The sequence below is a fragment of the Semicossyphus pulcher genome, unplaced genomic scaffold (genome assembly GCF_022749685.1).
Source record: "Semicossyphus pulcher isolate SPU_LCO1_2020_fin unplaced genomic scaffold, fSemPul1.0.p SCAF_11, whole genome shotgun sequence".
NCBI classification, from domain to species: Eukaryota; Metazoa; Chordata; class Actinopteri; order Labriformes; family Labridae; genus Semicossyphus; species Semicossyphus pulcher.
This window is the reverse complement of record NW_027211615.1, coordinates 20,397,746-20,418,853: the sequence shown is the minus strand read 5'-3', so window position 1 is coordinate 20,418,853 and position 21,108 is coordinate 20,397,746. Positions and strand designations below refer to the sequence as shown.

At 42.0% G+C, this 21,108-nt stretch overlaps 1 protein-coding gene across 1 annotated transcript; it reads left to right on the top strand.

Annotated features, from left to right (window-relative positions):
- The first annotated feature begins 419 nt into the window (after positions 1 to 419).
- Positions 420 to 21,026, top strand: sptlc2b (serine palmitoyltransferase, long chain base subunit 2b). The gene is made up of 12 exons (XM_069657716.1): positions 420 to 634; positions 3,494 to 3,688; positions 4,065 to 4,219; positions 5,485 to 5,633; positions 6,183 to 6,307; positions 8,753 to 8,846; positions 9,377 to 9,482; positions 11,037 to 11,256; positions 12,556 to 12,682; positions 16,314 to 16,449; positions 16,768 to 16,897; positions 18,714 to 21,026. The coding sequence occupies exons 1-12, from the start codon at positions 491 to 493 to the stop codon at positions 18,825 to 18,827; spliced, it is 1,695 nt and encodes a 564-aa protein (XP_069513817.1). The 5' UTR covers positions 420 to 490; the 3' UTR covers positions 18,828 to 21,026.
- Positions 21,027 to 21,108: the final 82 nt, after the last annotated feature.

Genomic DNA, 21,108 nt, shown 5'->3' with positions numbered 1-21,108 from the left:
GAATTCTTTCTCATTACCGGTATTTATATTTTTCAAAATTAATTATGTATTATATTGTAAGAGTTTTGTTTTTCAACAATTAAGAAGGCTTAAACTGGCTGCAAAAACTGTGGAGAAAAGTAAATCTGTTAATTGTTCAACAGCTTAAAATAATTTAAGCATTTTAAATGTTTCTTATAAACTCCCCCTAGTAGCTAACACTCTCCAAATCTCTTTTAAATAAGCACATGGTCTCATATCCTCAATGTTATACACAACCCAGGTCAGAGTTATGAGTTGTATCTGTATAGACGATCTTTGTATTGAAGCCTCAGCATCGACCAATGATATTACTCCAGGGCGTGGATTTCCGGCAGGCTCGTACGCTCACAGTGCAGAGTGGGCGTTTAATCCGTCTTCTTCTCCTGCTCATACATGACTTCACGATTAACGTTACACAAGTTGGGCAACTTCAATTAGACACATATCCAGTCACAGACGACAGGTAAAGATGACGGAAAGCTCCGCGAACAAGCTGCTGAACGGGGACGCCTGTCACCGGACCTCAAACGGTAAAAAATCGAGTAAAAATGGCTTCGTGAAGAACCACTGCCTGTTTCAGCAGCCACAGAAGTACCGTCGCCCCAGAGAGAAGGTAAGGAAGGCCCAACCGTCAACTGCGCGAGACTGGAGGTAGCTGCTATGTTTGGTACGCAGTGAAGTGGAATAGTTTGAATGAAGAAAATAATGTTAGCTCATTTGATGAACATTTATGGTTTTGCGGTTTATATTGCGGCTGTAAATTCCAATTTAGGAGTATGCGTTTTATTTTGAAGGCTCACGAAAAGTGTGAGCTGCGGCTGTATGACGTCACGTCATCTCAGAAGTAAACTGTATTTATTAGCGTTAATGTGATGACTTCCAGCTAATGTCCAGCTTTTCTTTTACTGTCCAGCTTTATGTGCTAGTTTAGTTTTGCAAGCTGTAGCCAAATGCTTGAAACTGAATTTCTAATACTTTCTAATCACGTGGCTTCCACAATGCTTAGTATTATTAACATTGTGGTTATTAAAAAGCGTATAACCAGTAGTATGTGCTATGTAAGTAACAATTAAGCATTTTCAACTTCTTGTTTGGTGGTTACCTGCCACCTGATCAGGGAGGATTGTAGTGGGGACTTGTTTGTAACCCTACACCCTGTTGTTTCTTCACTCCTGTGTGTGTGTGAGAGCCTGGTGAAGTTAGACCGGTCTCTGTTTACACTGACTCTCGTATGAAGAAGAGCAGTGCCCCGTTGTGTTATTACCAGATAAGCTGTGTGTGTGGGTGTGGGTGTGAGTGTAAGTGTGTGTCTCCTGGGAGAGGAGGGCACATGACACTTTAGCGGGAGAGGAATGTCTCCAGGCTGTGAAGGGTGTGGTCCCTCCTAGGGTAGAAAGAGAAACACTGAAAACAGTGTGTGTGTGTATTGGTGGAGGTGGGGTATGCAGAAACCCACGTCTTTGTTTATTTGTTTGCAGTTGTTTGGTTTTAACTCAGAAAACACACTTTCAAAAATCACACCTACTGTGAAAACTGATTGAAATCTCTCATATCTGAGAACATCACATTCCAGACTTGCGACAGCATAAAGCCACAGGGCTGCTGATTTCAACATACTGTTGGTTTACACAATCAGGTCCAGATGCCTTGGCTGTCAAACCAATTACATCTTTATACACACAATGTCTCCATCCAGCCATAAGTTAAAGCAGAGCTGCATGTCACATATACCTGCTGATGACTTCCACATGTATCATTTGGTGACTTTTATGTCTCTCAGATGAACTAGGCCGGTATGTCCTCATGTTTATTCTGACAGTGTGATTGGGCCAACCTGTATGATACTATGACCAGTACCGATACTTAAATATTAGTAATATACAGGATTGCTATCAGCACTAAAAAAGGACATTGAGTCATCCTGTTCTAATATGAGCTCTGCTGGTTCATGATAAGGCAGCTGAAATAAGAGTTGGATGCACATAGAGCTTCCCAGAGGGCCTGTGTCTCAGCTGGTCAACATGGGACTGGCTTTTTACAGGTTAAGTGCAGTGTTTAAACCGTTTCACAGTCTCAAGCAAAGTCCACTAATAAATGCCCCCCTGTGTTAGGGTGTGCAGCTGAAAAACTGAACCTTTTATTGATATAGCTTTAATTCCTATATGGAGAATATGGGGGAAATGCTTAAAGGCAGGATTTTGATGAGCAGGCAGGAATAAATGATCTTGCTTTCAGCTATCAGCAGGGATGGTAGTGTCAATTAACGCTCAGCAGAAATGAGATGTGAATACTCAATTAGCTGAGAGAGGACTCACTCATTTATTCAGTTTAAGGGCTAATGTGATACATTCTCTATTTGCAAGCTTTTTATATTGTGTGCACACTGTAATACAATCATCATCTCCTGAGCTGCAGAGCAAGCACGTTAAAGAGCAAATTTCCATAGAGCTTGTTGGTAGGACGGTCTCCTGAGGACAGTTGCCGTGCCATCCAGCTGTGAATGAACGGCACAGATCTGCTTCTTTCCAGTCCCTGTTTGTCCACAGGTATAAAAGATTAAGCAAATATGACGTCAGCCGTACTGTATTTAGCTGCTGTGGTTTGCATCTCTTTGAGCGGTGTACCTGGATGTGAATGTGTTTTTGTGCTCGCTGTTTGAGACAGGCCAAAAAACCAATGAAACCATGGTTTCTGGTCTGTTAATTCAGAGAGAGGGACCTGTTTGACCGGCTTTACACACACCCACACACACGCAGTGCCCTCCTGTTTCCCGTTTCAGAGGTATTTCTTGGAGAAGTATGACTGGTCACATGAGCTGTGGTTGCTAAGCTGCAGGCCACAACCTGTAATGAGTGACCGCGCTCATTTGTTTAATGTTGGTTTTGTAGACAGGAGCGAGTCCACAGGCCAGCTTATAACGACAACTTTTTATGGTGCCTCTCCGATGTGTGACCACATTTATACGTCCCCATAATCCCAGATCAATATTGCTTTTCATAAAACTCAATGAATTGGAACCGCAGACTGATGGCCATTTTACTGCTCACTGGTGCACCGGGGCTCGGGCACATTCAGGTCTCCATGAATTAATGTGCTCCTTCTGGACTTTATTGGGTTTCTAACTCTTTCCAAGAAAAACACAATTTGACCAAATCAGACCTGCTGTCGTCCTCTGTGTGCCCAGCTTATACTGGACTTGTGTGGCTGGTTGCTATAGCAGTTTATTGGTCTGTGCAGTGAGGCAGACTTCATGGGTAAATACGCTTGAAGCATAGATAAACTATTATCCTTTTAAAAAAAGAACCACCAGCTGGAACAGGCTTCACTTCAACATAGAGTTGTTTGATTTACTTACATTAGCACTCTTATATCTGTGTTTTGGGTGTAGATTAAAACTGTTGTTCATTTCAATCTCAATGTCAACTTTTACAGGCTTGTAATGACACACTATTTTACTTTATTGTCCCCCCAGAACCAAAATGCCACACACAACTCCAGCCTGTACAAGAAGCCCTTCTTGGAGTCATTCGAGGAGACGCCTCTTTTGGTGGCCGTCCTCACATACATGGGCTACGGCATCCTCACCGTCTTTGGCTACCTCCGAGACTTCCTTCGCCACTGGAGCATCGAGAAGTGCCACGTGGCTCGGGAAAGAGAGGAGCAGAAGGTAAAGCGGTGTTTACATTTGACAACTTTGAATGAAAAGGCTGATTTAAAAAATCAAATGAGTGACGGAAAAGTGAAGTCAGACTACTTATTCCATGACTTTCTTGGATTGCAAATGCTTTGTTTTGTAAGCAGAAGTTGCAATGCAGAACTTTACTTATATTACAACACCACACTTTGATTTTTAGATATATAATCTCTCTGATACACGTCTCTATCTACTACATTAGCTGTCACAGTGTTGCAAGTCTATCACCCTGATTAAATGTGGTTAAATCATTCATCTGCCACAGAAGAAAGATGGCTCCCTTGTTATATATTGAACCTCTAAGACATGCCATTAGAAAGTCGTTGACATTTTCCCTCTTCCTCTGCAGGATTTCGTCCCCCTCTATCAGGACTTTGAGAACTTTTACACCAGGAACTTGTACATGAGAATCAGAGACAACTGGAATCGTCCCATCTGCAGCGTCCCTGGTGCTAAGATGGACCTGGTGGAGAGAGTTTCCCACGACTACAACTGGACCTTCGAGTAAGTTGCTGCATCTAGGTGTGGCTGTGAGTGTTTGTTCTGTGTGTGTATGTGCACCGGGATCAACCCTGTATCAAGGTGTTGTCTATGACCGTCATTACTCCCAAAGAGGTGTGTCTGTTTCTGTGTGTCTTATCCTTAGCTCAACAGGAAGTACATTGATTTGCACTTAAAGTCACTGGCCTCTTATTACTGATAGCAAGAATGACGTACGGCATGATTCAGATGGTCATATAAACACAACCTGCTATAAACTCATATACCACTGTACTGTATATGACTGTTTAAAAAATTGGATGGCATGACATCTCCCTAGAAGTGAAGAAAAAACATCTCTAGCGCCCCCTGCTCACTGGCTGCAGTATAGGTCATAAAGCCCACCTCCTCCATGTTAACAGATGGGGCATGAGTCAAACTATAAAATCAAAATTGATTGACAGCTCTGTTGACAAATACAGCTCCTGCAGCCGATCTGTTCCGGATTAGCAGAGTAGAGGAGGAACTTAACTAGAACAATCACTACAGTCATTGAAGTTCCCACATCTGTGAACGTCTGCTTCAGACCAACACAAGAAGCTGTTCTGCTGTTAAACACGCTGGCATGCGGGATCCTTGCTGTTTCTTTCAGTAAGTTAAGTGTGTGTTTTGGTTAGCGGAAGTGGCTTCAGCGGCTCCACCCGCCGATCTCTACTGCACAGCTCTGGCTCCAAATGACGTCACCATCGCAAGATGGCAGCGCCTATCACAGGGGCTATTTTGGCTTCAAATTCATACAATGAGAGCAGATGGAGACGCATCGTCCATCTTTATATACAGTCATCGTATCAACTTATCAAGATGGCACAAATTTGAAATGGAATGCACATAACTTATTGAATTTGTCCCTTTTCTTGAATTTTTCCCTCTGGTACCTCAACGAAATATAGACCTCATTCATTCAGTGGTCCACTAGTAAATATGTATAATGTAAATATGTATACATGTATACATTTTTAGCTTTGAAAATGGGAAGAGTGCTTTAATATTGCTGCCGAAAAATTGCCCGGACTACGAGGGGAAAGAAGTTTATCTCAGGCATTTGTGCAGTAAAATATTGACTTTACTAGCCGAATTCCATTCCGTCAAACATTTTTATGTTATGAAGGTGCATGATAACTGTGACTCTGAGTTTCCAGGCAACAAGTCTCATTAGACATGAGACTCATGTTGAAGGTACTGTTTTCTATCAACCTAACGTCAGGCTACCAATCCTCTGTCTCTCTCAGGCACACGGGCAGAGTGGTGAAGAACGTCATCAACATGGGCTCATACAACTACCTCGGCTTTGCTGAGAATGTGGGTGCTTGCGCCGATGCTGCTATTGAGTCCACACAAAAGTATGGCGTTGGAGTGGGCAGCACTCGCTGTGAGATGGGTAAGTGTCGTTTTTTTTTCTAAAAAGATCATCATTTGACATCAAAGTCTTTTTGAGTCCATTCATGATCAAATGGACTTTAAATCCTCAGCTGGTACTTGAGCCACTGCTCCCTCCTTCAGCGTACAACAGAGGCCACAGGCTGGAGTGGTTCTGAAGGGAAGGGGAAAGATTGAGTGTGATATGTAGTGACGCATTGTGAAACCTTTTGAAGTTGAGGTGTTTCTCCGTTTAGCACCTTGGTTGCTGCTCCTGACCTCAGAAGCTAGACTAAATTTCCTTCCGCATAAAACATTTACAAAGGCGCGTTTTAAAGTGTTTTCAATCCAGAATTGTTGACATCCATGTGTACTAGCTTGCACTCTTCTTCTTTCCTGCTTTTTTTTCTGGAGAGCAGATCAGTCAGTGGAATAGACTGACAGCATTGATAGTTCTGTGTTCTGCGTCATCCATATTTTGCGTGTACTTGCATGCATGCTTGTTCAATAGATAAACAAACTCAAGGTCTGATAGGAAGTTGTAGTAAAACTGAGGGATGTTGTTTTCCAGGGAACTTGGACATCCATGAAGAGCTGGAGCAGTTGGTTGCCAGGTTCCTCGGCGTTGAGTCATCCATGGCTTTTGGCATGGGCTTCGCAACAAACTCTATGAACATTCCTGCTCTCACCGGGAAGGTAAGGAATTTATCTGACTTCCTTTATTTTTGTTTTTTGTTCAGACTAGAACATCCTGTTCTGTTTGATTACATTACTGCGTTTTCAAGGTAATATTGCCCCCTGTATCCATCCTGTAATTGTATTAACTGCCGTTATTAGATTTACTGTTAAGGAAAAACACTCTTTCCTGAAAACAAGCTACGTTCTCAGATGTATGTCCAAGCTCAGACTGTTCCTCAACACACTTGTTTCCAGCTGAAGCTTTCAGAACATTGTGAGTGCAGAAGGTTGGAGATTAATATTTGACAACTCCCAGCCCCTGTTGTTCTAACCCCAACAAATCACACATTCCAGCTCATACCTGCGTTCTTACTCGCTCCTTTCCTCCCTAGCTAACGTATCTTGAACAGGAAGTAGAAATCTGAGCTGACAGAGCACATTTCCTGACAGCCACATGAGCGAAAAGCAGATGAAATGGGAGGAAGAGACCTTCAGCCAGACAGTAAAGATTTGAGTCACTGACCTTGTCACGAGGGTTCATAAATTCGTTACCCTGCCCGTCACTTTTCTGCTTGCTGACGTCGTTTTGTTACTGCATAATTGTGTGTTGTGTAACAATCCCATTTATTCATTGACCAGAGGAAGTGGTGTGACCAGTGTGAATGTTTGAGTGTATTGACTTTAAGAGGTGGATAAGGGGTTGGCAATAGTTATGATGTAAAGAGAAATAAGCTCTTATTCTGAAAATATTTGGGATAAGCTTTTCCTGTTTGATAAAGGTAATAATGAATAAGTTGCAAAAGAAACAGAGCAGGGTACTTATATACATGTTTTTTCAGTAGTATAAAGGTAATATAACATAATTGTTTTAGTACATTTAATCATGACAAAAGGTATTCTTTCTCACCTGTCATTAAAAGGTAATGTGAACATGCTTAAAGCTACAGTAGGCAACATTATTTCATAAGACTGGTTAAAAAAATAACGCATTTTGATCATTGCGTTTCCCTAACAAAATTAAATTGAAATAATGTTGATTGCTGATCTGTGGCTGTCAGAGCCCTCCTCTTTGTATTTCGTTTGTCCGGTCTGAATCAAACAACCAATCACGGTTAGCTTTCCACGTAACTTAGCCAATCACAGCGACTCAAACTAGCGTCATTCGGCTTCTACTTGACTTGTGTCAGCAGCGCACACGCAGAGGTTGTGTCAGTCAGGAGCCATGGCAACTTGAGGTAAACTTAATACGCTTTAGCCCACTCTGTGCCCACCCAGTCATTGTTCACGTTTAAATCTACGTGACAACATGGAAACACTGCTGTAGCCTGCTGCTACAAGCTGTGCTATTCTTATACTCTCTTCTTACTTATTTATAAGCGGTTGTTGATCTGCCACTGCATCAACTGCCCCTGTATGTTGTTTATCTTTAAATCAGTAAATAGCGAAGCTGCCTGCTTAATTTCTCTATATATGGCTATGCTACAAATTTCAATTAGATGGAAATGTGAAGAGAAATAAAGAAGAAAAGCCAAATGTAGGCTTTATTAAAAGTGATTTGTTTATTCGTTAAGTTTATTAACATCTGTGTGGCGTATTAGGAAAACCTTTTAATGCTTAACGTGCAGGCGTCACGTTGCTGCAACCGATGTTTTCCGGTGTTTTCTGAAGCTGCCCGTAACAATGATGCAATTATTCTTCTTGTCTTCAATTCTTTTGCTAGTATCGATCAAACACTGAAGTCTGCCCTCCGCCCAATGCGCTCTCTGCTCTCAGCTGAGCACCCCTGCCTCTCCACACTCACACACTCTGAGCATGCAGGGGCGGGGTTTACACGGACAGACGGGTATCTCTCCTGCTCGTATTGATTTAAAACACAGGCGAGTGCTTCTAAAAATGAACAGGAAAAGCAATACGCAACTTGTTAGCCATAACAATTGTCTTGCAAAGTAACATCTTTGATATGGCGTTACCACACTTTCTTATCACGTCAAAAAATTATACCAGTATAATCTGAACGATATGATATGGCACAGCCTAATTTTGCCAGCAATAAATTGTACTTTTTGGAATAAACAGCATCTCTCCTCTCTGTCTCCTTGCCTCGGTGCTGCAGAGAGTCGCACACACCAGTTGCAAAATGCGCGTGCATGTTTGGTGTAGCGGAGTAATAAGAGAGAGGCAGAAGGTTTTTTACACAGGAATGTTCATGTTGCTTCCTGCCACTGTAACCCATGCATGTCATTGCAAGACTTCAGCTCTGTCTCCCTCAAACTGGAATAATCAGTCTGGTCTGGAAAGCTGTTGCTCAACACTAAAAAAAAACTCATGTGACACCCTTGGGTGTTACAATGATGCAAGCAAAGCTCAGGGTTGATTTCTCTGGCTGATTAGTAGTCGCTGCTTTCCATTCCTGTTGTTTCTGTAATATTTATGAACATTTCTTCTCTTGTCTTCTCGTTGTAGGGTTGTCTCATTCTGAGTGACGAGCTGAATCACGCATCGCTGGTGCTGGGGGCTCGCCTGTCCGGCTCCACAATCCGGGTCTTCAAACACAACAGTGGGTGACCTTCAATAACGAGCATCTTACCTAAGAACCATTAGACACATATGTGACTAAGAAAACATCAAAGGAATGCGATCACACAGCTTACATAGGGTTAAATGAGCTTTCAGCACCACGAGGCCGGACTTGGTTATAATCTGCTTTACCCAACAGCAGAGCAAATACATTCAACATGGGTGTGAGTTGCTGCAAGTTGCTCCACTCAGTGCAAACACTTTACAGTTCTACACTTGCTCGTCTTTCTCTTATTTGTTGTATTGAATCACACAGTAGTGGGCGTGGTGCAGTCCAACATTAACACACACATCATGTATGTAAACACAGTCACCAGATATCCTCCCTTAAAGTTACAGCAACCAGAAACCATACGGGCAGACTGCTGAGAGAATGCTTTGAAGCTATGCTACAAAGGGCTGTAATCATAAAATATAGACACTCATCCATTAATGAAAGAAACTCTTATGTAATTTTAAAGGCTATTAAATCTACCCTCAAACAATGAAGGTTGTTCCTCTGTGATGTAGACATGCAAAGCCTGGAGAAGCTGCTGAGAGACGCTATCGTTCACGGGCAGCCGAGAACCCACCGACCCTGGAAGAAAATCCTCATAGTGGTGGAGGGCATCTACAGGTAGACACAATCATCCTTCTCTAACACACATGTACAGTAAACTGACGCACACAAGCATCCACGCTCGGTGAAAAGGGCCTCAGACTAATAATTAAGCCAATTTTGGCAATAAAATTGTACTTCTCTTTTATTGTTATTTCACTGAAGTATTTTAATAGCACTGCTGCATTAAACAATTACTTCTCCGGGCGAGGACTCATTTATCCTAATGGCACTTTCACTGGTACTTTAAATGTATATTTATCTCCAAAAAGACAGTAATAGTTATAGTCTTACATTGTTGTTACTTGTGGAGCTGTTCTTTGTTTAAGACATTATGGTGTCATGTAGCAAAGGTATTGATTTACTAAGCCTGCCATAGACCTAAAGGCTGTTTTTATGGCATTAACATCCCCATCTTTACTGTACCAGGAAACTCATTTGCAGTAAAATAACAAAGAACTTTTATGAGATATATGACGCAATATTTCAGAGTAAAGAACATTTCCCTGCATTGATTTAAAGTGGTAACCTCGAAGATCTCAGTTTCGTTCTACTTGGCGGCACCTTATGGCAATAAACGGTAATTGCAGGAGCACACTTCCCTACGTCCACGGTTGGCTCCGGTTGTACCTCTTGATTCTCCTGGCGGACGGTCACTTTCCTTTTTAGACTGTTTGCCTTCATCTGAGCGTCAAATTTGTTTCTTTTTCTTTGGATTTTCACTTATTTTTGAAGTTACATCTGTAGTCATCGATCTTTTCTTTGTTGTTCAGCCATAGTAGATTACTGTTTACTCGCAACACTTGCAGAGAGCGGACAAGCACCCGCTTAGCTCCGCCTACCCTCTCTGGCAGACCAACCACTGCTGGGTGATGGTGGGCAGTCATCAGGGGGCCATAGGCTCAATCATCATTGTGTTACCTAATTCGGCGATAGATAGTGACTTAACAGACATTTATTTAAATGAAACTCTTCAAGATCATATCTTTAACTTGATGCAACACCCACACACTGACTTCATAAAAAAAAGCTGTTTTCTGCTTGAGCAAAATTGTGAATACCAGTGTCACAATTTCTACTTTAGTTTATTCAACTACGATGTCAACACTCACTTTTATCACTTTGTTTAAATAAAGAAAACGTGTCCCATTCTCCTCTGAGCATAATGCATTCCTTGGTCTTTGAAGTGTACTTACTGTAAAGGTGATCAATCCTGTTGATCAATACAGCTGTCAGAGAAACTCTCTGACATAATCAATGGCCTTTACTGATGTAATGTTAATGGAGCTTTATTTCCACTGGGATTTGGAAAGCAAACACTTCAACTGCTAAAATAGACAGCGCCTGTGCAGGCATTAACGCCTGCACATGCAGTTAGGCAAAGGTCACACGGTATTTTATAAGGTCGACTTGTCACATGCTCCTTCAATTACGCTGCAGCTTTAGGGTTAGGTTGTGTGTGTCTGTTCGTCAAACATTATCCCTTATAAAAAAAGAGAGACCTCATAAATGTGTTGATGTTTCTGAGCATGTCTTTACTATGAATTTATACGTTATTTTCTTGTCCCGAAGTATGGAGGGGTCAGTCGTACGCCTGCCAGAGGTCATCGCACTAAAGAAGCGCTACAAGGCGTATCTGTACCTGGATGAGGCCCACAGTATCGGGGCCATGGGGCCCAATGGTAAAGGAGTAGTGGACTACTTTGGCCTGGATCCCAAAGATGTCGACATCATGATGGGCACATTCACCAAGAGCTTTGGTGCTGCTGGAGGATACATCGGAGGCAAAAAGGTTGGTGGTACAATAAAGGCTGTGAGGTCAGACAATGGCACATAAAGGGAAATGAGAATCAAACTGTTTTAAGGAGCTGGAGCACTTTAGGGAAGCTGCTCTTTAGGGAACTATTTCCCAACTGCTGGGAACCAGCAGGTTGTGTGTCATAGAGTTTCATTATTGTTCACAGTGTTTACCAGCATTGGGAAAGTTAACTTCCTGCTTTTCCTAAAGGGATTTTGACTCAGTGTAAGCCTTCGTTTTAAGTCAGAGTAGAGCTGCCAATAAGGCTTCCTCTTGTTAAGAATGATATAAAATAACATACAGATAGGAACAATATGTTAGCAACACTTCAAACAGAAGTTAAAAGCTGAAACACTTGTGTGGAAAGGTGAAGTGTTGGACAGTTATTAGGCCCAAACTGCCTTGAAGACGATGCTGAAATATTATTTCCTGAAAAACTAGGAAACCATTTATTTCCCCCAAACAAAATAAAGTTATGCCTTAAAATATTTGTATCTTTTCTTCAATACAGAAGAACTGTGTCAATCTAGGACGCCCGCCTCCGATGTCATGTCTCGTTCAGAATCGTCAGGTTTGAAATGTAGACTGCAGACCTGAAGATTTTTTAGATAATCCACCGGTATATTCTCATCGTATTTCGGCTTCTGTACCGCTCTGAGACGTTGCCTGCAGCGTAACTGTAGTATTTCACTCCAGCGTCTCTCGCTGGGCCGCTCCTTTCAGAGGGAGGGGCACAACGCACGCTGGGTGTTGTAAGAATGTAGAATGGGCGAAACCACGAGCTGTTTGTACAACTTTCTCCACAGCTATGGCGCCAATTTAGAATATTATTGCTTCTATCGATCACAGAGAACACCAGCTGTGACTGACAGTGGCTTTTTCCAGGGGAGAATTGCTCCTTTAAGCATAATCCCTGCTGATGCCTCACATACTATTCCCTGCATCCAATCTTTAAAACTCAGTTTTTCTATTCAAATGCCTATAAAACTACAAAGTTTTAGGTTATTTACCTTGTTTGTAGTTTGTACACATTAGCAGCTTTTAAGCATTTTCCTGTTGTTAGCTAGCAAACAAAAGTGTGTAGGAGGCACATTCACACATCACAAAGTCAATGGATTTGTCTTCCCCTCTCGTGTGTGGGCTCGTGTGTCTACTACCATATATCTTTATCAATCAGAAATGTATAAATAATATAAATGTGTTTCTTTTATTTTGTCACAGACACATAATTGGTTGTATCCCTGTTATATAAAAATAAAATCAACTTTTTTACTGTTGTAATTTCTCTGTCAGGAGCTGATCGACTACCTGCGGCACCACTCTCACAGCGCCCTGTACGCCACCTCCATGCCCCCCCCTGTGGCCCAGCAGATTATCACCTCTATGAAGATCATCATGGGAGAGGACGGGTCCACACTCGGTAGGTGCCAGAAAATGATAATAACCACCTTAAAGTGCACCTCTGCTCCGGCAGCAGCATTGTGTGATGAGGAGGGAGCGTTAAAAGGCACCTTCAATCACTGCACTACTATCACACTAAAAGATAGTGGATCGATGGACATCACTTTTATGCTATGTAGACACCTTAAGGGTTGGGCAAGACACTAAGAATCACACAGAGTAAGAGTATGTGGAGATTTGATACTAAGCTAATGATACATGTTTAGTATTTTGTGGACTACAGAGATAGTATTTTGGTTGTAGTTGGTATCAGTGTGCTTGAGTCACCACAAGATGGCAGTATAAACCTTTGACTCAGACTTGATTATTTCCCGCAAACCTGAGAGGAATTGTTGACAGTCCTTCCCCTTCTTTCAACTTACATCGCCTTTGCCACCTTTTGTACTTTGGCTCCTTCATGCAGATTGTGCTTGTTTACCTTGTGAAGTTTTCCTTTCCCAGCTGAGTGATAAAGGCTACTATCAATGGCAGGCTGGCAATTATTTACCAGCAAATAAAGGGGTGTTACAAAGCCTTATCAAACTGTGTAAACCCTTTTCGAGGCATAGTGTAAATGCCACATGGGAACAGTTGTGCCCTTCATACTTTTGCAGTCACAGCAGGTCACTTGCAACACAAAATTGGATGCATTTTTCAGTAGCAGTAATTTCCTGTTTGGAATTTCACCTGATTTAACTTTAAAGATGAGCGACAGGCCTTTCTAAGAAACACTAGTACTTTTGGTTTTCCAAAATGTTGAGGTAGTTACTTCAGCCTTTGAGAGCAACTGATGATAGCTATGTTTCTTCAGCATGGTTTTGCATACTTAAAAGTGTCTCTGTAGTCCTCTACAGCAGCCTTTCCTCCCGTCTTTGTAAATTTTTAAAGCAGTCGGGTGGACAGTTGCCTTCCTCTTTCAGGTCTTCCTGACGCAGTGGTATGTTGACTCTTCTGCCCTTTCCCTTTATGGCTTTCAGATGTGTGTTTCTTTGTGTACGTGTGCTTCTTTGCCTTCACGCTGGGTACAAAGCAGCGTGGTGCTGAGGGCCAGAGATCCATGCAGATCAAACTCTGTTGGACTCATCTCCTACACACACAAACAGATCACTAAGTCTTGTTTTTCTTGCAGGGCGGCAACCCCATTACTCTTTTACGGGGCTTGATTGATGCCTGCTCCTTTAAGAGCCTGATTAAAGATGCTGATTAAAGATCAGATTACCTCGCTCCCTTGTCATTGAATCATTAGGTACAGGAGTAAACACCTGGGGCAACCTTTTATAGTATGACTGCTCCACAATGTCATCAGCTCTGAGCAGAGAAGGCCTGACTGGCTGACCTTTTAACATCTCTCAGTTTTCCTTGCAGAGGACTAACAATGACAGTCTGATTGGTTGCAGCCCCGTCACTCTTTGAAATCCAGGCCTTTGAAGATTCAGACACTGACACAGACTTGAAGTGACAGTCGAGAGCTGCCTGCTAACAGTTTGTTGCTGCGTTCAAGTCGCCGAGGACGGCTGCTCGTGGTTCCAGGCAAAGGCCTGCGTCGAAATGTGACATTTGTTGTTTGAAGCTCACATCAATCAAAGATGTGGATGAGGAATAAAAGCAGAAGACGGGCTTTCTTCAACATGAAAAGGATGCTAAAGCGCCTGAAAAGCAAATTGTCTGAATATTATATAGCACTGTTTTTTTGTTTCAAAGCTTTGGATTCTTTGACAGTGGAAAAAGACGTGTGGATAAATATAATGTCAGACTTTGTTGTGTCTCAGGTCGCTTTGAAGTCGTGTTGTTTCTGCTCTGTTTTTCAGCACGGCTGGGCAGATGTGTGTTGCTGTTGGCGCTTTTTAGCCATATGGTTATTTGTTTGGTTAAGATGCTATCTGTAGAGGTTCAGCCTGCGGATTCAGAGAGTGAATCCGCAGTGTGCATCAGACTGACACGTGAGGATTGATGCCTGTTTACTTTCAGCCCCTTGACCTCAACTTTAAAGAACCCTGGTCGTCTTCAAAGGCAAACTGTGTCCTGCTTTCTGCGGAGGACATGATACAAGACATGCTGTCTCTTATGAGTTTTGAACTTCTCCAGGGAGTTTGTTTTGTTTTTCTGGTTGACATGGCTTTGTTACTGGAGCCGACCTGTTACTTCTTACTGCACCTTGGTTCAGTTGTTCTGTCAGATGATGTTGATGTTCTGAGTGAATTAAAGCAGAGGTTCTCAAACTTTTTTCAGTAATGTAGCCCCCTTTTTAATATATTTTTTCAGGCCAGTACCCCCTGACCAGCACATCTATAAAGAGGTACAATGCAGCGCTGTTCCTTCAGCATTTGATTCGGTAAACAACAACCTTGTAAATGAGAAACGCTTCATGAGGTGCCCTGGCTTCATGCAACTGTTGGCGTAAAAAATGCCTGAAGCCTGTGGGCTTTAAAACCAGCATTAAAATATATTCTTCCTGATACTGAGGGTATATTTCAGGCTGTGATTTTGCTTTTTGTCACTTATTTCTCTGCGTTTTAGCTCTAATGCTTCTACGTTTCAACCTCAAATCCATAAACTAAAAGTTTGTCTGTCTCTCAATATTTAAAGATAGAATAAATGTCTGTTAAGTCACTATCTATCGCCGAATGAGGTAACTCAATGGTGATTTAGCGTATGGCCCACTGATGAAAGCCTTTGCATTTGCAGTATATAGTACTATTACAGACTGGGTGTCTGTGGCGACTTCTGTTGAAAAAATCACAAGCAGCGCCCAGTTAGTGACACGTTTTCCATCACCCAGCAGTGGTTGGTCTGCCAGAGAGGGTAGGCGGAGCTAAGCGGCTGCTTTTCCGGTCTCTGCAGGTGTTTCCAGTAAACAGTAATCTACTATGGCTGAACAAACAAAGAAAAGATGGATGACTACAGATAGAACTTCAAAAATAAGAGAAAATCTTAAGAAAACGAAACAAATTTGACGCTCAGATGAAGGCAAACAGTCTAAAAAGCAAAGCGACCGTCAGCCAGGAGAATCAAGAGTTACAGCTGTAACAAAGGGAGCCAGCCGTGGACGTCTGGTTATCTGGAAAGTGTGCTCCCGCAAGAAGAAGAGATCTTCGAGATTACCACTTTAAACCGGCTTCACACAAGAACGAACAAAGTCATAAACTTAAACATGATTGCTTTGTTAAGTAAAATGAATGGTTGAGTAATTTGCAAGGTACATGCTGTTTCTCTCACTTGGCCACTGAACAAAAGCTAATACAGTTTCACAGAGCCTGCACGCATAAATACTAACTAAAAATAGTGTTGTAGGACCTTCAGATGTTTTGACTTCAACAGCTTCCATCTTTATTCTTCCTATTTGTACATAAAGTTCGGTACGCATCAACAGGTCTAACAGCAAATTGAGGGAAATGCCGATCAAGAACATTCTGTAACTTCCAACAGAAATTATGAGGAAAATATCAAGTAAGGGAAGAGAAAACATCTGGAGCGAAGAGATGCAAACTGACAGATACTCAGTATGAAGGCTTTCTCATTTCAACAGAACACTTTTATTGACTCATTCTATGTGTACGTGCAGGCCTGTGCTCACGTTGTGACCTCCTTATGTGTTTGTCTGCCTCTTCCAGGTGCTGATCGCCTCCGACAGCTATCAGAGAACACCAACTACTTCCGCAGGAAACTCCGCGACATGGGCGTCATCATCTACGGCAACGATGACTCGCCCGTAGTACCCATGATGCTCTACATGCCTGCCAAAATTGGGTGTGTGATTCTCCTCCATTTCAGATAATTTAATACACTTTCAATGCTTAAGAGATCAAGGATAATTAGTATGGATAAACAGAAGAATCTCCGAATGATTTCACATTTGGAAAAGACATAAAAGCCTCTTAATTTTAGTGATTTTCCGTACTCTTGTCCCTTCTCCAAATAGAATCTGACTTAATGCGTGGAAAGCTGTTTATGATTTTAGTTTCACACATTAAAGAAAAAAAACATCTAAGATGTGGCTGTGGTGTTGGTGGAGAAGTTGGACTTTCCATGCGTTGCCCTCCGTCTAATGTCGCTGTTGCTTTTCAGGGCGTTTGGTCGGGAGATGTTAAAGAGGAACATCGGCACAGTGGTCGTCGGCTTCCCAGCGACACCCATCATCGAGTCGAGGGCACGTTTCTGCGTTTCAGCAGCCCATACCAGAGAGATGCTCGACACAGTAAGTCATCCCATAAGTCCCAATCACTGTCTCAAACACAAACATTAAATACTGTATCTTAGCAATCCTTAATGTTTAAAAGAGGTTAATCAAATTGAAGGAAAACAAGGTTTAAAATTGGATTATAAAGATTGAATTTCCAGCAGAGACATCCTAAAGGTTTACAGTTTAGATTTCATTCATACAAAGGACTGTGACTGCTGAAGGGTGACATCATCACCAGGTCCATTAGATTTTCTTGCCATTTTTTAATTCAACTGTTTAACGCAAAAGCCTTCCTCAGATGTCCTGCCATAAAAGCAACCTCTTGACTCTAACATGGTGAATGCATTTGCAATGCAAACAAACCATAGACTGTATAAAAGATGGACGGCATGACAGCTCCCTTAAAGTGAAGCCAAAACATCTCTAGCGCCCCCTGCTGACTGGCTGCAGTATAGCTCATAAAGCCCGCCTCCTCCATGTTAACAGATGGGACATGAGTCAAACTATAAAATCAAAATACACATCAAATAAATGTTTCTCAAACATGGTTTCTGTCATTATAGTTAGTTCTTATCATGCTGATTTACATCCAAGTGTTAATTTTTCTCACAAGTTTAGTTTTTATTAGTTATCTGCTGTAAAATGATGATTGACAGCTCTGTTGACAAATACGGCTCCTGCAGCCGATCTGTTCAGGATTAGCAGAGTAGAAGAGGAACAGCGTGAGGAGATGTAATTAAAACAATCACTCCTGTCAGTGAAGTTTACATATCAATGAGAGCAGATGGAGACCCCTTGTCCACTCTATATAAAATACAGTCATTGGAACAACTCGAAAAGCTGCATGAAAATCACTTTAAAATGGTCATTGGCTTTTCAACATCTGGGTGTCTTTGGCAGAACATCAGCACTAGCTGCACTCCACTGTCATCACCTTTATGCATAAGCAAGATGATGACCTCTTTCTGTGCTGGGGAAGATGAGTAAACCCTCCGTTCCTTGGACCGTCTGGGCTTTATGTTTTGATTTAACGCTGTCACTTCCAATCCATCCAAATTATAAAGAGTAAGACATCTGATCCGTGTTGATCAAGGTCAAGCGAGGGCATACTTGTACTGCTGAAGATTTAATTTTATCCTCAGCATGGTGTAAGAGTCTGTTGGATTTATGGCCCTCTCTATGGTTTTTCAGCTGATGTGTGCGCCTGCTGAAAAATTGGCTCCAAATATGTCCTTTATTTTAAAGTAACTTGGAAAGCCGAGCTGTCTCTAAGCATTACAGCGTGGCTCAGAGACAGACTTTTATTTGAGCTGCTCTGTCTCTCCAAAGACACTTCATTCATCTTACTGAGGAGCACGTCAACACCGTTTGTAATAGTCCATTTAAAGGGCACCGGCCTGCCTTTGTAGAGCACTTCGAGGAGCCGCTTTTTCCGTCTTTGGAAAAGCCAGCCCTCGCTATTTCTCAAAGCATGGAGTCAGAAAAAAAAAAAGGTCAGGAGGAAGGTAAATTGTTTCCAGGTGCTGCGCAGTGTTGCAATGCTGATACAGTCTCCTGCGGAAAGAAGTGGAGGGAGTTTGAGCTCAGTTGTGGTTCACGCAGGGAGCCTTCTGTCATGTTTAGTGCTTAAAAATCCACGTGTGATTAAAGCTTATCACTTAATTTGTCACCTTCAAAAGCAAGTCTTCTTTTCAAGTAGTGCTGTGTGTGTAATCCGCTGATCTTCAGGGGTTTCATTGTCTGGCTCGTCTGTCTGGCTGTCTTCATTATTGTGATTGACACAAATAATTTTGGCTTCAGATTAATCGCCTTCTTCCTGTTCTTTTGCCAGGCGCTGGCGGCCATCAGTGAAGTGGGCGACCTGCTGCAGCTGAAGTACTCCAGACGTGAACAGCCTCTTCCCTCTCTCGGGTGGATGTCTGAGGAGAGTCTCCTCCAGGACTGAGCCTAAACATTGAGGCCGCGCCTCCCTGCCCCTCTCTTACTTGACCTTCTCTTGTCTTAAATCCCTCTTCTTCCTCTGAGCCACTCTCTCCACCACATTTGGCATATCTCTTCACACTGGACTCCCGTGGACTCACAAGAACCAAATTCTTCACAGGTCCACCCTGTTTTGCTAATTAGCCCCAGTGCATTCTGGGACTTGACCAGCTGATTCTCCCCATAGCAGTGGAGGACCAAAATCACCTTCCTGTATGTGTCCGTTGTTACAAAGTGCGTTCAGAGCCTTTCAGTTTGTCCTAACTTATTGTGACTGCATCTGTCTAAGTCTTATTCCTGTGTGCACATTGAATGTGTATCCTATTTGTGCAATAATAACAACAACGTGGAGTTTTTTTCTATCTCAAATAACCTCGAGCAAAGTAGACGAACTCTTGCCATGAGTTCAAAAAGAAATCTGATCATAGCTATGACGAACACAAGAGGAAAAAGTTATATATGTAAATAATATTTATCCTGAAGTTTGTAATTCTGCCTTTGGGTAGCATCCCAAACCTCAAAGAGATACATTTTTTCACAGGAGTAACATCAGCATGTTCGCTCCACATGTATTTATCTGATGGCTTCTTTCTTTTCTAATCACTCTTACTTGAATAGAGAGCAGAGAATACGGGGTTCTTTCCCTCACCAAAGGATATACTGTACGTGTATAGATACGTTTTCTACCTGTTCTCTTAAAATGCAAAGCAGATGTTTCCAAAAGAAAACATTTAACAGGGAAAGAATCCCAGGGAGCAAGACTTAAGGAATATTTTTTACTGCTTATTTTCTAGAAATATTTCTCAGCCTTATTTACTGTTTACACCTGCACTCAAAAGACTTGAGCCCAGTGTCTTTAACATTTCTATAAGCTAATGAGCTCCATGTGTGATTCTTCTTTTCCCTACACGCCGAGTCCTTTTCACTCAAGTGCTTTCATGTGAATCAGCGTCGACACGATCTCTGAGCACGATGACACGCTGGTACCTCAGCTCTGTATGTATGACGATTGTGCCGCCATGCTCATCTGATATACAGACGGCTTTATTTATTTTAAATGTCTTTGTCATCTTTCAGCTATGTTAGTTTTGTAACTGTTTTCTGAAAGGCAGCTCAAATGGAAGGTGTGCATTTTATCTGACTACTTTAACGCGTCTTAACTTCAGTGCCAGCACTACTGACAGGCATCCTACATGCACAGATGACGTAGTCACTGAAACTTGCAGGATTTGTTTGGGTATGCTTCAAATGTTTTTTTTAATTTATCATCTGTGGTCTGTAAAGACATTCCATATCAGTTTGTTTGAGTGTCAATTGTTTTGCTGTTTTTGTCTGAATTTTCTGTGTGAGGTTACCCCAAACATGGCGTACACATTACTGTAAAATAATGTTACTGTTTTATCACTTATTGAAGTGAACTGGAGGCCGCGTCAGTGTAGCCAGTCAGAAAACTGGCCATTGTCCGGCTATGTGACCATTCCTTTAAATGCTCATCCGAGTGATTCAGCTCAACTCATGTTTGAGATGTTTTTATTGTTTCATTTTAGCACAGCAAGACAACTTTTCGGGGTCTCCTTTTAAGTCTACATTCATTAGAAATTTATTGCATTGTTGTCTGTAAATATGTCATTCCAATATTGTTTTATTTCTCTGTGCAGAAAACGTCTTGCATAACAACTCAGTGATGCAGTTGCTTTTAATAAATATAATGTAAAAGGTGGAACACATGACTATGATCTGGAATTGCACTCTTCAGAAATGCGCTCTGACATAAAACGTTTGCTCCTCGTCAAAGTTTCCTCTCAAGCTGTCTGCAGCACCGCGCAGTACGTTGAGCTTCTGCATTTCTGTCTATGGAGGCAGAAATGTAATTGCAAACAGCAACATGACTCGTTCTCTCAGCCAGGTTTCCCTCATTGAAACTGAGGAATTAAAGTCAAGAAATTACTGACATGTTTGAGTTGCTTGGAGCCCTTTGACCTAAGGTGCCGTTTTCCAGCCTACCTGCAGACTGACCTGCAGCGACCACTGGAAAACTTGCCTATCACTTGTTTTTGCCGTTGGAGTTGTATTTAGGTTGAATATAAACCACTTAGAGGAGTTTGTAAAGCCATGATGTTTGTTGACCATGCTGTTGGAAACAGTGCTGATTAAATCACTTTCTTTGTACCAAGTCCTGGAATGGGTTTATGTTTATTTACAGCTGGCACACACAGACTGTAGTTACAGTTTGAAGCTCATTACAA

Coding starts and splice junctions, on each gene's coding strand:
- sptlc2b (XM_069657716.1), top strand. CDS start 491: ATGACGGAAAGCTCCGCGAACAAGCTGCTGAACGGGGACGCCTGTCAC. Junction 635..3,493: donor ACCGTCGCCCCAGAGAGAAG/GTAAGGAAGGCC, acceptor TTGTCCCCCCAG/AACCAAAATGCCACACACAA. Junction 4,220..5,484: donor GACTACAACTGGACCTTCGA/GTAAGTTGCTGC, acceptor TGTCTCTCTCAG/GCACACGGGCAGAGTGGTGA.